Source organism: Eublepharis macularius, chromosome 3 (genome assembly GCF_028583425.1).
Source record: "Eublepharis macularius isolate TG4126 chromosome 3, MPM_Emac_v1.0, whole genome shotgun sequence".
Lineage (NCBI taxonomy): Eukaryota > Metazoa > Chordata > Lepidosauria > Squamata > Eublepharidae > Eublepharis > Eublepharis macularius.
This window is the reverse complement of record NC_072792.1, coordinates 188,009,485-188,026,595: the sequence shown is the minus strand read 5'-3', so window position 1 is coordinate 188,026,595 and position 17,111 is coordinate 188,009,485. Positions and strand designations below refer to the sequence as shown.

Sequence of the window (17,111 nt, the reverse complement as noted above, 5' to 3'; positions counted from 1 at the left end):
AACGCGGCCAGCAGGCTTCAATTCTTCCTTCGGCAAACAGCCAAAGGCTCTCTCTGGTGAGAAGCCGGGCCAAGAGCCTTCCTCGCTGCTCAGTGAAAGGTGCTTCTCATTCCAGCCCAAAGGAGCTCTGGCTTCTCCACTCCGTCGCCAGGCAAGCTCTGGATCCCCTCTTCTCCCCACCCCTCCCTGGCCTTCCCCAGAGGCTCCGACCGCCTTCTGAGGCAGAACCAAGGGTCTGTGACCTCACCGCTGAGGTCGTCTGCTGCAGCGGCTCAGAGCTCTGCAGACTCAGCCCCCCCGCAAGCCAGAACCCCCCTCTGCTGCGTGGATTGCCTTTGCCTTTGCAACAGCAAGTCAGCAAAAAGGGGCTCCTTATGTCCAAAGAGAAATAGCCGACACACAACGTAACCCACTGATAAGAGATGCCGTTAGACTTAAACCACGCCATCTTGACTGGGCTGATGCAACAGCCACTCACAATTCGCAGCCTATTCTGAGACAGCGGCGCAGGCCGTGCCGATCTTCCCGTCTCAGAAGGCCATTTCACACATTGCACAGCAACAGACAGATGCGCCACAGCCAGGGAGCCTCAGCCAGCCACTGCTGACCTGTCGCCACTGCATCCTTATAAGCCAGAACATGTGAAGCAGCCCCAATGCGCAATCGTCTTCACATGACTCTCCCCACCAAGACTGACTGAGAGCCAAGCTACAAGTGACGCCTGACACAGGTTGGACACTTGTCAGCTTCCCTCAAGTTTTGATGGGAAATGTAGGCGTCCTGGTTTTACAGCTTGGCTCTCCATTACAACTGCAAGACCAGGATGCCTACATTTCCCATCAAATTTGAGGGAAGCTGACAAGTGTCCAACCTGTGTCAGGCATCACTTGTAGCTTGGCTCTGAGCATCTTCTGTGAATCAAGTAGACGAGCAATCAACTTTGCCTCCACGTAAGCCCCTGGGGAAAACACCGAGCAAATGAAAATGTATTATTCACAGGATAATTAATGAGGACGGACTCTGTGTCTCATTCACACACCACTGTCTGGTGCAGGGGGTGGGGGGCTTGACCCAGTTCTTAACAGAATAAGAATACTTACTGGGTATACATACTGGGTGTACATATACATAGTAGCTAAGAGGATGATGTTGTGGGAGGGGGTACAAATTCAAATGTCATCTTAGTCACAAACTCACTAGAACTGGCTTAGATCAGTTTTTCTCTCTGCCTCAACCCCCTTTCTAGGTTTCCCAACCTCCAGGTGGGGACTGGAGTTTCTCCTGGAATTACAGCTGATCTCCAATTTACAGAGATCAGTTCTGCTGGAGAACATATACGAAAGGTCACCGTGTACAAGTTAAAGGGCTAATGAATCTATTATAGATTTTTATAATCAATCTTAAATAAATGTTATTTAAAATGTCCGCTAGGATATGTAAGACGAAATCCTTAGTGTTTGTGTGCATATTAGATATCTGAAGAAGTGAGCTGTAGCTCACAAAAGCTCCTACCCTCCCACTAATTTTGTTAGTCTTATAGCTGCTACTGCTGCTCTTTTCCACTGTTCATGTGCAGTTATATTTAATTCAAAGGTAAACTACATGTCATTCTTGACTTCAGGTGATTTTCTTTTTTTCTTTTTCTTTTTTTTATAAATTTTATTTTTAATTACTAACATCAAAAACTACCCAAAAAAAAGGGAAAAGGGGAACAGGGGGAGAGGGAAAAAACAACATATAAAAAACACACACTACATCTACAAGTATTGCATTCCCTTCATAATACAATTATTTAAAGTTAAACTTTCTAATATGCTATTAGATTGGTAGATCTTATAAATTACGAACTACAGTCAGGATCAGGTCTTCTCCCCCCCCCCGCCCCCGCATCTCGGTCGCAGCTCTCTCTGAACAGCTACAATAGCTGCGCTCCCTCCCTCCTCCCCACTCCCCCCTTCAGATTCTAAATCTTCTTCTTGCCGGAACTCTTGATGATTAAACACAAAGTCCCTCAGCTGTACTTCCGATATTATCTTGTAGGCTTGGTCTTTATATCTGAACCAGATACCTTCCGGAAGTAACCATTTGTATTTTATTTCACGCTTCCTCAGAAGAGCTGCAAACCTTTTATATTTGAATCTTCTTTTCCGGACTAAAAATGGAACATCCTTCAATATCTTAACCTTGTTACCCAGAAAGTCCAAGTCCACATTGTACGAATTATATAAGATGGTGTCCCGAGTCTTCTTAGACGAAAATTCAATAATAATCTCGCGAGGCAGCTGATGCTTCATTGCATATTTTGAAGATGTCCAATGGACTTCCAGAATATCGCTTTTTAACTCTTCTTTAGTTGCCTTTGCGGATGACGCCAAAAGTTCCAACACCAAATCCTTTAAGTTTTCACTTTCCTCCTCCTTCACATTCTGAAGACGCAATACCGTCTGAGCACGATCCACTTGTAATCCTATCAATTGATTCTCCAAAAGCTGTACTTCTTTGTTTGTTACTTTCATGAGTACTGCATTTTCCCGAGCAGATTGCTCTTCCCCGGACGCTGCATCTTTAATGGTTTTCACTTCGTTCTCAACTGCGCCAACCCTCTGTCCGATTTCATTTAGCTTATCAACAAAGGGCTTCATAGCCCTTTAACCACCTCTTCAAGGGTTTCTCCCTTCCCCTGTAGCAAAACCGATTTGCTCACAGCAGGGCTCTGCTTTTTCGTCGCCATCTTGGGGGGGGGGAGTCCACCAACTAAGTTCCGAAACTCAGTGAAGGGGAAGATATCCGGACCTTCTTAAGCTTCAACTCCCACCAATCCTTCGCATACGCTTGGAATAACAGAAGGGATCCGCTTACTTACAGGCTTTTCACCTTAAATCTGCTTGTTGCCGTTCTCCGTGGCCCGGCAGCACGCGATGTGCTGCGCAAGTCTGCCGGCCTCCGTAGGAGCAAACGGGCCATTTACCCCCTGCATCGACTTCAGGGGGCTCTTCCCGCAGCGCTCCGGACTCTGACCCCCTCACTGGGAGTCCTGGGGGTTAACCCTCGCGGGTCAACCACCCGGTCAGGCTGCTCGGGCGCTTCCTCCCAGACCTGCGGAGAGGAGCGTCCGACATGGCCGGGAAAACGAAACCGAATCTGACTTCAGGTGATTTTCTGATGTGTAATTTACCGTAGTTTACAGTGATCTTTTGTATATGTTTCAGCTCACACCATGGTCCGTTGTGTTGTGTAGACTCCTCTGGAGAACATGGGTGGTTTGGAGGGGGAACTCTGTGGCATTCTGCCCCCCCCTCCACCCACCCCATATCTCCAGGAATTTCCCAACCCGCAGGTGGCGGCCACCCTACTCCAGTGGCAATACTGGGGTAATCATACAGGCCTGCCTTTTGTGGCAGGTATGAGAAAATCTAGAAGAAGGTGGAGTCAGAACTGGAGGAAGGAAAATTAACAGTTTGAGACACCTCATTATGGGCAGAAAATAGAGAAGACTTGAAATGTCTACTGATGAAGGTTAAAGGAGAAAATGTTAGAAGACGAAGCCACATGCGATCCCTTTCCTCCGTTTCAGAGGGGGACAAACCAGAAAGTTAGAAAGATGGAGAGGTCAGGACATCTGTTTACTCTTTACGGCCCTGAACTATTCTTTGATATGTGGATTACATTTTTTTAAAATCCTTACAGAAAAATGGTGTGTTCTGTTATCACCCCCTCTCTATTTCGCCCTTTGAGAGAGCAGGGGTGGACCAATGCCCAGTCTTCTTGGATAACTCATGTGCTCTGGACCCTTTCTGGTCTGTTGCAGGCCAAGCTCTGAGACACAGATGGCTCTGGTGGCTTTAGCTGATGATCTTGTCCGGATGGAGATGAAGTCCCTCTTTCTTGTTCCTACTGGATTTATCTGCTGCCTTTGATAAAGCTGACAGAACTGTGTTGTTGAAACATTTGGAGGCAGAAGTAGGAACCAGGGGCTGTGCTTTGGATTGGATTAAATCCTTCCTTATTGACCGGACTCCAAGGGTTGCCATTGGAGACCAGTTATCATGGTGTGGGATTTGTCTTGTGGGCTTCTGGGAAAGCCCTTAGGAGAAATCATTTGTAGTTTGGGGATTGGCTTTGTATCGCTCTATCCTGGTCTCCTGGCGATGCAATTGGAGTTTTGAGCTGCTGCCTGGCTGCTGTGTTTAAATGGCTGAGTGAACAACCTGACGCTGAACCCAGACAACATGGAGGTGGTGTTGGTTGGGAAGCCTGAAGTCTTGAACTCTAATTTGGAAAACCAAGTTTGATTCCCCACTCCTCCACTTGAATCCAGCTGGGCGACCTTGGGTCAGTCACAGCTTCTCGGAGATCTCTCAGCTCCACCCACCTTACAGGGTGTTTGTTGTTGTGGGGATAATAACATAATTTGTAAACCGCTCTGAGTGGGCATTAAGTTGTCCTGAAGGGCGGTATATAAATCAAATGTTGTTGTCGTCGTTATTCCCATTTTTCGTAGGGTTCATATGATCCTTGCTGACTTGGTCAAGCACCTACGGGGGTTTATACCGGACCCAGCATTATTTCTGGAGAAGCAAATTGATGCAACCACAAAAACTGCTGGAATACGGCCCCCTACCTGGACTGGCCTGATCCGGCCACCTGGATCCAGTAGCATCAAGACTAGACCCCCATAATGTCCTCTGCATAGGTCTCCCCTTAAAATCAACTCAGAAACTTCAGTGACTGCAGAACGCCACAGCTCAGTGCTTATCAGGAATTCGGGGTTGCATGTATAGGACACCCATTCTGCACTATTGCCATTGGCTGCCCATCAGTTACCCGGCTCAGTTCAAGGTACTGACCCTCACATATGAAGCCTTCCATGGCCTGGGCCCTCATTCCTGCAAGACTGCCTCTCCTCCTATGCCCCCCACCACTTCACTCATCCGAACAGGGCCTTCTGCAGGGGCCACCCTGCACCTGGGGGGATCCACAACTGCCTGTCCGTGTGCATTCTCTGTAGGGGCCTCCACCCTAAGGAACGGCCTGCCTGAGGGGGACAGGAAAGCTCCCACTCTCCTGGCTTTCCACAAACGATGCACAACTGAATTATTTGAGAGGCCTTTTTAACACCGGTAATTAGGGCTGCACTGTAGCATCCTCCACCCCCACCCCTGAAAGATGCTTTGATAAAATAATAGGAACTGTGGTCTGTACTATGGTGTCTAGTATTTACTGTCTGTTGCTATGATGATCCTCCTATGTAATTTCTGCACTGTTTTAACTTGCCATTGTTAATGTTTATATTTTGCTTCTCCTCTGTTAGCAGATTTTGCTTGTTTTCATATTTCTACAAACCAGACCTCTCTTGTATTGTCTACTTGGGTGTCCCTTTCTGTTGATTAAAGTGTCTCATGCTGAACAATCCAGCTTGAATCTCAGTGAAAAAGATGGACTCTGAATGAGGTAAACAAAGAAACAAGCAAACAATTCTCTTATAAAAGAGTCAGAGAGAGCGCCCTTTTTGGTGTAGTGGCTAAGAGCGCGAGACTCTAATCTGGAGAGCCGGGTTTGATTCCCCACTCCTCCACTTGAAACCAGCTGGGTGAACTTGGCTCAGTCACAGCTCTCTCAGAGCTCTCTCAGCCCCACCCACCTCACAGGGTGATTGTTGTGGGGATAATGATAACGTGCTTTGTAAACCGCTCTGAGTGGGTTACAAGGCGGTATATAAATCAAATGTTATTATATTATTGTTATTATTATTATTCAAAGAATCCCCAAATTATCTGGGAGGCAAACAGAAACCGTGGACAAAATGTGGTGACATAAATGACATAAATAAGGACTAGAAGAACATTATGAAAACTAAATCACAACAGTATAATCAAAGAGCTTAATATAGATTTATTATAATAAGAAATCAGAATGTACATGGCATTTACAAATAAAAGCAAAAACTTTCCAAGGAGTCTCTAAAAGTAGCAAAGTACATTCTCTGAACTGCTAAAGAGTGTTGTTGTTGTTATTGTTAAAGTAGTTTCAAGACAGCCTCAGTCACCTTCTCAGAGCAGAGGCCAGCCACAAGAAATCAAGCATCTTGGCTGAACTACACGTCCCCTCTCCCATCTGACTCTTGGAAACCCACAAACCCTTCCCTCGGGGGTGGTAAAAGACCCCAAGAAAGGAAACAGCCAACTAGTCAATCCAATGGGGACCCTGCCAACGAGGTGCCGAATGCTGATGCACAGGAAGGTAACTTTTGAATAAAGCACCTGAGAATGACCTGAGCCGTTGAGAATTAGGCCTCTCTCTCTCTCTCTCTCCCACACACACACACACACAGAGGAAGGAATGGAGAAAATTCTTCTGGACAACTCACTGAAAAGTGATAGACTAAATGTGGAATTTGCATATTCTTCAGGGAAAAAACAGCATTGAGATGACAATGGGCCATGTATGGGGCTGGTCAAGATAGCCAAACTGTTTGGCCGATATATGATACGATTCCTAACATGGAAGTACATTCAGAAGATAATAATCCCTTCTATTATTCAATATAACTAACTCTTAAAAAAAACATTTGTCCTCTTCAAAAATCTTAGGTAATGGCAATTGTTGTGTTATACAAGACAGGAAAATGTATGTAAGAGGGGCAGGGAGAAGAAAGAGAAACTTGGTTGATCTAAGTGACAGAGTCATTATCCAAACAAAAGGGTTAACAGAGTTTTCAACCAAAAAGGACAATCCCATTGTCATTCTTTGTGCGTATCATTTCCACTTTCCACCTCTCATTGAACGTCCGCAATGGCTGGGAAGGGTTGTGTTGATTTTATAAGCAATGGGACACTGTGTGCTTGTTATTCTGTCTGCCTGCACAAGGACATCTGTCTTGCTCGGCATGCTCTGAAGACAGGTGCTGCAGACTGGAGGGTGGGAAGACAGAGACAGAGGGCAGGCCACACTACATCCTTCACCACAAACAGAACAGAATGAACACCTTCAGCGGAGAGGGTCAAAACATTTGCTTGTACACTCTGGAAGGCAGGCTGGGCACCGCAGAGTAGACTGGGGAAGTGGGGGAATAGAGACCAGTTCTTCTTTCCCATAAAAGGCATTCCCAAGCCAGAAAACATATGACAGACCTGTGATGAGGAAGCTTCTAAAATCTCTCTCTCCCCATGAGATTGACGAGAATCGGATTCCTGAACACTTGTCATTTGTAATTACGTGTAAAAACCAGCCACATAATTTCCCTGATACAGATTGCCTTCAAGTGCTACTAACCTGAGGATTGGCATTTCTGGGACGAGACAGAAAGACATGCAAAAGGAACAGGTTGGGTGGGTGGCTCGCTGTCTCCTCTTAAGAGTGCAGATAAGGAGAACTACACCTGCCCCCCCTTCTGTGCCTTCTCCCAGGTCACACCTTCCCTGAACACAAAATTCTTCAAGCACCAGTGTGCAGGGGCGCAAGTTGTGTGTGTGTGCGTGTGCGTGTGTGCGCACGGAGTAATAGAATGAACCTCTCCTTAAATACAGACCCCACCCTGCATTTTAGATGTGCCTGCATTGGCTCAGACTTGAGGGCCCCCCCCATGGTCCCTGCCTGCCACCAGCTTTCTTGGGTGGCCAAACTTCAGCTTCTGGTTGTTGGGCAAGTGACAATTGCGACTGCCTATGAAATGTGGAGACCTTCACAAGTCTGCATGGCATTAGGCAGGGGGGATCTTGGGTAGAATCTGCCAGTATGTTGTCCCCGCTGGATGGGAAACAAAGAGGTTATTGCCAGAAATGCCTTTCCCACTGAACTGAATGGAAGCTCATAAAGAACAGAATAAGAGAGTCCAAACTGCTGTAATTTATACAAGACAGAAAACAACAATAATTCAATAACAAACCAAACCCCAAATGACCTGGACACATTTCTGTGCCCCTCTCCTCTGCGCCCTCTAGAAACAGGACAGCGGCTGCGGTGCGGCTCTTTGCTCTCTGCTCTCATCTGTCTGGATCTGCAACGGCAGTGCGAGTGCCTAAGGATGAGGCCCGAATCAGGGATGTTCACCCTGGAGCCCTTAAGACCTCGGGCATGCAGAGCAGCGGAGTGAGGCCCTCAGGCTCTAATGAGGAAGGAAAGAGGAAGGGAGGCACAGCCATGGACAGTCAAACTGCCCAGCACCCCTGGCTGTCCCCGTGCTGGTGAGCTGGGAAGACTCCAGAATTAATACTGAGAGATGACGTGGTTTCCTGGGGAGTGAGCCCCACCGAGGAAGCATCCTCCTCAGGACTGCACTGCCCACACGAATGCCCGCCACCGTCACTGGGCCATGCTCAGCTGGGCTGTCTGCGTGGGAAAGCCCCGGGGCCTGAGCGGACCCCCTTTTCTAAAACGGAACGACTCCTCCCCACACACGCAAACCATCACTTGAGGCTGCAGTCAAGGTGTGATGTGTGAACTGGTGCTTAGATGTGCTGCCGGCTGTGACAGGCATCGTAATCCCTGCACTGTGGAAGCATCGTGTGTGGCACGGATGACATGCCACGGAAATGCACGGGGAGAAAATGCTTCCATTCAGGGCGGAGCTGCCGCTGCCTGCTCTGCTCCTCCCTGCCAGTCCTGGAAGGGGAAAAGGAAGCTGCCTCCTGGAAGGAAGTGCCTGTTGCCACGCAGGAATCGGGGCCGGGGGAGCTTTTAGCCACTCCTTTGCTCCCCTCCCCTCCAGATTAGTCTGTTGACGGGGTTGGACTAGGTGCCTCTGGAGGTCCCTTCCCACCCTATGACTCTATGATAGGTAGACTTCTTGTATTTGATGCTTCGCTGCTCTGCTTCTCATATTGTAAACGGCTTTGAATTCACAGGCATCCAAATAAATATATAAATAAATAAATAAATAAAGCGTGCTGTTGTTGCCAAAAAACAAGGCGGCTTTTCAGTGCACTCTGTCCACGTGTTCTGCTGTGAGTCGGCACATGGTATGCAGTGTGGGTGGAGTGGCCGCTGGCTGATCCCGGTCGCAGCCGGCAACCCCCCCCTCCAGTCTCATCGAACAGCTGAGCGGCCTCTGCTCGCGCTTCCTTCCCTAATTTAGTCCAAGGCATCAGTTTCATGGAGAAGATAAACCTGCGGAGGTGGCGATGGAGGGGATCACATGACCGCAGCATCCTTCACATTCAAAATGCCTTGTACATAGAAAGCAGGAGTGGCCAGAGCGCTCCGCCCTGACAAGTTAGTTTTCTGTGCAGACAGAATTTTGCGTAGTCACATGACACTCCGCCACCATGTGCAGCCTGAGCTGGGGCGGGGGGCGGGGGGGGGGGGGCGTTCCAGGAACAGGACGGCCACTTTTGTGAGAATCCTGAAGTCTGGAGAAAAAACAGCTGACCCTTGCAGAGGGAAGAAGAACGCGCATGTGCGGGCGTGTGTGCGCGCACGTGTGGGGTGTAATTATGGGTTGCCAGCGCGACCTCAGAATGGGGTCATAAAACATTTGCAGCGAGAAGCCAAGTCTTTCATGGACTCCTGCAGGCGGAGCAGACGTCTCGGGCGACGCTCCAGTGCCAAGCAAGGCTGCGGAATTCAGACATATGAAGACTGGCGTTTGTTTTATTTTATTTAAGGCAAGCATATCCTGAAAGGGCCACAGGCACCCGCTGCCTTTGATTCCCTCTTAGGCTCCCGTAACGGGCCTGGGGAGAGGCTTCCTGTTGTCCTTATGAGCAAAAGGCAAGAACGTGGAGGACCGGAAGGCTCTCCTGAAGCCTGGAGAAACAGAAGCCGTCCTCGGCGCAACCCGGGCCTTGGAGGAGCAGAAAGACAAAGCCGGGCTTCTCGCGCACCCTGAAGTCCCGTTTCCCAGGAGGAGTCCACCTTCCCCCTCTTAAGGGGAAGGATTTCATCTCAGAGGCACCCCAAACGAGGGTCCCTCGTGCCACGTTCTCTCAGCGGCAGGTGCCCCCCACCTTTGAGAACATATGGGTGACTCGCTCCCAGATCTGTCTTGTTCTCACCCCATACACAATGGGGTTGAGCATGGGGGGCACAATGACATAGAGGTTAGCCAAGAGGATGTGGATGCAGCTGGGAATGTTGTGGATAAAGCGATGGGTGAGGAAGGAGAAGAAGGCGGGCAGGTAGAACATCAGGATGACGCACAGGTGGGAGCCACAGGTGCGGAGAGCCTTCAGGCGGGCCTCCTTGGACGGGAGCCGGAAGACGGCTCGAAGGATGACGGCGTAGGACAGGCTGATGAGCACGGCGTCCAGTCCGGAGGACAGGAGGGTGGTGGTGAATCCGTACCAGATGTTGGCTGTGATGTCTGCACAGGCCAGCCGAGCGATGCCCATGTGCTCGCAATACGTGTGGTGCATGGTGCTGTGGCCACAGTAGGGCAGCCTCTTGAGGAGGAAGATGGTCGGGAACATGATGCCCAGCCCCCTCAGCACCGCCGCCACAGCCACCTTTCCGATCGTGGCGGGAGTCAGGACTGCCAGGTAGCGCAGAGGGTCGCAGATGGCGACGTAGCGGTCAAAGGCCATGGCCAGCAGGATGGTCGACTCGGCGATGAAGCTGAAGTGCGTGAAGAACATTTGAGCGATGCAGGCGTCGAAGGAGACCTTCCTGGATCCAAACCAGAAGATGGCCAGCATTTCCGGCACGGTGGCTGTGGACAGCATGAGGTCAGCCACGGAGAGCAGCGCTAGTAGGAGGCACATGGGCTGGTGGAGGCTGCGGTCTGTGGCAATGAGAAACAGGAGGAAGGAATTCCCCGTGAGCGCCACGGCATACATCAGGCAGAAGGGGACGGAGATCCAGACGTGGGATTCCTCCATGCCCGGGATGCCCGTCAGGACGAAGGTGACGGGGTCAAAGCTGCTGTGGTTGAGAGCCATCAGGCGTGGCGCAGGCCGCGGCAGCCTCGGGCTCCTGCCGAGAGAAAACAGAACAGGCCACAGAATCAATCGTTTCTCCAAGCCCTGCGGTTGCCGACGGAGGGCCAAGCTACAAGTGACGAATGACGCTTGAACGGCAAGTGGATTGAGTGGAGGGCAAGTGAACAGGGAGAAATACACTTGCCATTCAAGTGTCATTCGTCACGTGTAGCTTGGCCCTGATTCTTGGCTGCAGAAGGGCGCTTCATTCATTGGAAACTGGGTCCAACATCTACTAAATCAGTCCTTTGCAGAACTAGAGGGGCCCGAAAACTTAAACCGACATGGAGGCAAAGTCTGACTTCTTTTCCGAGGCCGAACACCTTCCTGCTCTGACCCCTGAGCCCCCCTCTCCCCTCGCAGCCCCTCTGCTCTGGGGCCCAGGAGGCAACTGCAGCAGCCCGGCCTTTCGAAAGGTCTTTGACAATGCAAGTGGAAGGGGGGTGGGGGGGATGTGTCACAGAGGTATTCAGGCAGTTAACCTCCTGCACAGCTTTAAAAATGATTAACTAAATGATTATTTGGGTGCTCCAGGCAGTTCTCGGCATGTCCCAGGAACGTGTCCCACTCCCAGCCACAAAGCCTGCATGCCCTCCGCCCCCACATCAGGTGCCAAAAGACACGCAGAAAGCCTGGGGAGTCACCCCCAAGGAGCTCCAGAAGTTCTTGAGGAGGAACAGCAGAAGGGGACGGGGGGGGGGCAGATGTGGAACAGGCTTCCATCGCATCATAAACCAGCCTGTTCTCAGTACCCCCAGAAGCGATTATGGCCCCGAAACCGGCAGGAAGGTCGATGAGTTCGGACCGGCCCAAGTGGCACCCAGAAGGCTAAGCGTAGCCCTGGCAACTGCCAGGGGACAAAGTGTTTTGTGGATCGTCATTAGTGAAGATGGAGGAGAGAAGGGGGCCCCCAAGGCTGTCATGCGTGAGATGTGTGGATCCCCGCACTGCATCTCGGCAACCACGGAATGGAGGCGCACGCAAGTGACAGGGAAGAAGTGGAAAGAGCCCCTCAAGGGGCCGGGAGACAAGAGCCCGTGTCAGAGCTGGGGCACAGGGGCAAGAAAAGCAGGGTGGCAGGGTTGCCAGCTCCAGGTTGGGAAAGTCCAGGAGATTTGAGGGATGCCGCCTGGAAAGGGGGGGATTTGGGGACTGCAGCGGGGCATAATGCCACAATCCAGGGGAGGGGCCTCTGTAGCCTGGAGATAAGCTGGGATTCCAGGAGATCTCCAGGCAAGACCGGGAGGCTGGAAACCCCGGGTCACCTCCCTCCCTGCAATCCACACCGGTGAGGCGCGTGCCCCCCCCCCGTTCCAGAGCCCCCGGAGTCTCTTCCCAAAGAGACTCCACGCGCCGGCCGGGCGACTCACCTGCTCGGGAAGCGGCGCTCGGCTCGGCTCTGCTCTGCCGGCCGCGGGGCTGAAGCGGCGGGTGTGGCGGGAGCGCGCAGGCTGCTCGCCTCTTAAGGCTGCCCGGCGCGGAAGGCCGGCGGGACCCGCGGGCACCTGGGCAGCCCCGCCCGCGGAGGAGTCGCTGCGGCGCCCCCGCCCGGCCAGCCCAGGATGCCCGCCCGCCCGCCCGGGGCCCGCGGGAGCCCGGCCTTGCCCACCGGCCCGGTTCCCCGTCGGCCCCCGCCCTGCCCCCGCCCGAGGGCACAGATCCCGGGGGAGGAAGCGGGGAGCCGGCAGGCTTTGGGGCAGGGTTCCCAACCTCCGGGCGGGACCTGGAGACCCCCACCCCCGCCCGGGATCCCGAGGATACGGCTTCTCTGGCGGGGGCCCCCTGTGGCGTGAGACCCGGCGGGGGCCCCTCCCCAGGCCGCACCCCCAGGACGACAGGCTTTTGGACGACAGGGGGACGGAGCCCGAGTGTGAGCGCTGCCAAGCGCCCCCCCCCGTGCAAATCCCCCCTCTTCCTTGACGCCCTGAGGTGGCCCCAGGCGGGCCTTGGCTGCCAATCTCTGCCTGGGGATAATGACGATACTGGCCTACCTGGCCGGGCTCCTGTGCAGATCAGGGCGATGGTGCGTGCCGACACTTGCAGGGCGCTACAAAAATGCTCAGGGCTACTGTCCTTGCCTGGTGGGTCCAACACGTTCTGAGTTGCACAGGTTTCATGTGCGAGTGCCCCCTGCGCACCTCCCTCATGCTTAAGACGTTTCACCACTCCAAACATCTGACCCCCCCCGCCCCCACACACAGCCATGCCTTACAAACCCGGTTGCCAACTCGAGGCTGGGGAATTCCTGGAGATTTGGGGGGGCAGCCTGGGGAGGGGGGCTGGAACCTCAGCGGGATATAACGCCACAGAGCCCACCCTCCGAAGCAGCCGCTCTCCCAGGGGAGCTGGTCTTTGTAGTCTCAAGAACCCACCTCCGCCCCCTCTGCAGAGTTCCTGTTTAACCTCCACCCCCCCCCCCCACAAGTTCTTGCACCCTTGAGGGACCCACAGCCAAAAAGAAACCTGAGGAGGAGGAGGCGGCTCATCCTTTACTAGCCCAGAAAAAAGGCTGCAAGCTCGCAAGTCACACAGAACTCCTGGAGAGGCAGAATGGCCCAGCAGATGGGTGCAACCCAGGCTTGCCAGGAAGGGCCTCGCAGCCCCGGAGAGATGGGAGGGGGCAGGGGGCTGCCAACTTCATGATGCCCCTTCCAGTATTCCTGGCGGTGATGTCATGCTGCCAGGGTGATGGCCATTATTTGTGCTCCGAGCGGTGGCAGGAAACAGGGAGGTGGGGGGGGGGGTCAGTGTGACTCCTTTAGCGTTTGGACTCCTTCCTAGCCACCGTGTGCTTAATGGACTGTGCCGGCTGCCTGCCTCTTTCCACACACAAGTCAAAGTTCTCACTTAAATGGCTTGGGGTCAAGGGGGGGGAGGGTTCAAGACTGGCTTTCTTGTAGACAGGGGGTTGCCATCCTCCAGGTGGGCCCTGGAGTTCTCCCAGAAGGACAACTGATCTCCAGACAACAGAGGAAATGGACGCTTCAGAGGGTGGACTCTGTGACACCCTATCCAAGAATTCCCCCCTCCCCAAACTCCACCCCACCCCAGCTGCACCCCCAAATGTCCAGGAATGTCCCGAGCCAGTTTGGGCAACACAGGCACCTAAGGCCCCGACACGCCCAGAGGCACAAATGGCTCTTGTCCTTCGGCTCTTGACTTGGGGCCACAGCCCAGAGCTGGGCAGGACGTCGGCTAGCGGAGAGAGGAGACTTGCCCGACTCTCAGAAGTGCCCCCCTCCCTTACTGTTTGGTTCAGTGGTATCTTTTAAGAAGATCTGGCCACTGTGGCACATGCAGGCCCCGTGGTACATGCATGGTTTGGTAACATCTAGATTCGATTACGGCAGGGTGTTGTACATGGGGCTGGAGTGGGATGTCTAGGGTTTCCAGCCTCTGAGGTGGGGGTGGGGGGGGCTGGAGTTCTCTGAGAATTACGGCTGAACAGGCATCTGTTCCCCTGGAGAAAATGGCAGTGTTGAGGGGCAGACCCCACGGCATCACATCCCCGCTGACTGCCCTCCTCTCCAAAAACTCTGCCGTCTCCAGGCTCTGCCTCCACATCTCCCGGAATTCCCCAACTCTGAGTTGGCAACCTGAGGTTTGCATCATGGGAGTCAGGTCTGCCACTTTGCAGGGAGACCTTCCACCCCCCCCCCCTCCATCAGCATTGCCCACCGAGTCACGCTGGAAGTGACATCACTGTGTTGTTGGTGTTACGACATCGCTGGTAAGTGCCCCCAGGATAGCAGAGGGAGGCGTGAGCTTGTGGTTGGATCTGGGGTTTGGCCCAAGGAAAAAAAGTGAAGAGGGACTAGTTCAAGGAAGCCCTGTTAAGGAGCCAGCTTTTTATTTATTTTATTTTGATTTATTGTTAACATTTATATTCTGCTCTCCCTGAGAGCCAGGCTGTTGTTTGCTTGCCTAGTTTCCTTTCATTCTCTTTACCCGGAAGGTTATTTTTCTGGGACCCAAATGCAAGCCAGCTGTCCCGTACTTTGAAAAATAAAGATTACTGACTCATGTTGGCAGTCTTTTGCTTTTCTGTTAACTACAATCCTTTAAAAGAGGGTTCTGGCTGCGAGATGTCACGGTGCTCGTCTGATGAATTCCTTGATGCTCGGGCTAGGGAGCCTGGGCAGGATTTCCAGGGGTCGGGGGTAGATTTTTCTGCCTGCTTCTTTGCCTCCCCCCCCCCACCAGCGTGGCCTGCACTAAGCAGCAGAAGGAATCAGATGCCAAACGGCCTTAGCGATGCTCAAATGCCCAGCAGGTGGGCTCACATCTGTTCTCCTGTGGCTAACAGGGGGCTGGTTTTTTGATGACAGTTTGACTGTTCCTTAACACATCCAAGGCTGTTCATCAAGGAGCTTCACTGTACTTAAGTGCGACCACTCAGGACAGCACAACTGGTTTTTGGCACATGTGCACCTTCTCACACAGCCTGACTGAGTTCTACCCACCCCCCACCCCCGTGCTTGCGGCCTAACTGGTCAGCTCAGCGGGCAGGCAGTTGTTTCAATAGACAAATGAGTCAGCAGTCACACAAATCAGCCACACATCAATGTTCTGTTTTAATGAAGCTCGACTCTTCAGCGTTGGTCTAAGGAGTCCTGAGTGATGCTCATGGCTGTCGATAGGTTTGGACAGGCACCATATTTGCACAGACACAGTTTTGCAAAAACCCCATGTCCTGTTTCACCTTTAAGACTAACCAACTTTATTGTAGCATAAGCTTTCGAGAGCCATAGCTCTCTTCGTCAGATGCATCATCAGAGAGCTGTGGTTCTCGAAAGCTTATGTTACAATAAGGATGGTTAGTCTTAAAGGTGCTACTGGACTTTTTACTATTTTGCTACTACAGACTAACACGGCTGACTCCTCTGGATCCAAGTCCCGTTTGACAATCATTCCCAGCTGTTTGGCACAAACTGAGCAGCTGGGGGATTGGCTCACCTTTGACTGACGCCTCCGAAGACGGCAAGTGCACATTTCCGATCTGTTTGTGGCAGAATTCACAGCATTCCCGAACAGCTTCACTTTCTCCTGATCACAGAGCTCAGCTTGTCCTTGAGCGTAATTCAAAATATGAGTTGTGCTTTTTCTTCCAGTGCCCACCAACAGTGCTGCTTACGGGACGAGGCCGTTTTACTGGCTTCCCGTAGCCAAAGCTGGACTCACCTTCCCTTTGGAAAGAGTTCCCCAGGCACATGGCAGCCAAGGCAGTGTGTGTGCATGGGGGGTGGGGGGGTGGGGAGTGCTGTCTGTGTTGGAAAACGCGCCCTCTTCCCTGTAACCTTGGAGGGGCCTTCAGAAGGGACTGAAGAGCACGGCCTCCCTTCTCCCTGGGGATGTTTTTGGTGAGGCTCCAAACACCCAGATGCAGGGATCATCACAGCAGACCGTGCCTCCCAGCCACTGCGTGACCAGCTGCAGTGCCCCCCCCCCACCATGAAAGGCAAGGCATCCTTTTGCACCAGGGGGAACGAGGGGCTGGTTCCTGGGACTCTGCTGGGGGCTAAATTGCTCCCTTCCCTTGATGGCTGCTTCCACAAGTTATTCCCATCCAGATTATCTCCTAATCAGAAGTCTGTAATTTTGTAAGGGTGGATAGCCCAGGTGAGCCTGACCTCATCAGATCTCAGAAGCTAAGCAGGGCCAGCCTTGGTTAATAATTGGATGGGAGACCTCCAAGGGAGACCAGGGCGGCAGAGGCAGGCAAGGGCAAGCCACCTCTGTTAGTCTCTTGCCATGAAAACCCCACCAGGGGTCACCATAGGTCAGCAATGACTTGAGGGCACTCTCCACCACCAGGCCTACTGTATTCATAAAAATGCTACCCACTTAAATATATCTATAGGAAAATGACTTGGGGGCACTTTCCACCACCAAAAACATGTTAGGGACAAGGAGTTTTCGCGGAACAGAAACTGGGAAGGAAGGGGTTAAGCTTGCCATTCCTTCTCAGACACACATTTCACACACACACACACACACACACACACACACACACACACACACACACACACACACACACACACACACACACACAGAGAGGTGCTTTATAACATGTCTCTGCAATGTGACCTGCATATCTGGGCCCATTGAGGAGAAAGGCAGGGTATAAATGAAATTGCATCCGCCTTATTCTGGACTATACTGGACTGCAGACTCCGCCTGTGCTGAGCATGACAGGGG

The 17,111-nt window shown here is 52.3% G+C and overlaps 1 protein-coding gene across 1 annotated transcript; it reads right to left on the bottom strand.

The window, feature by feature from the left end:
* Positions 1-9,923: 9,923 nt before the first annotated feature.
* Positions 9,924-10,874, bottom strand: LOC129326407 (olfactory receptor 52B2-like). The gene has a single exon (XM_054974565.1). The coding sequence runs from the start codon at positions 10,872-10,874 to the stop codon at positions 9,924-9,926; it is 951 nt and encodes a 316-aa protein (XP_054830540.1).
* Positions 10,875-17,111: the final 6,237 nt, after the last annotated feature.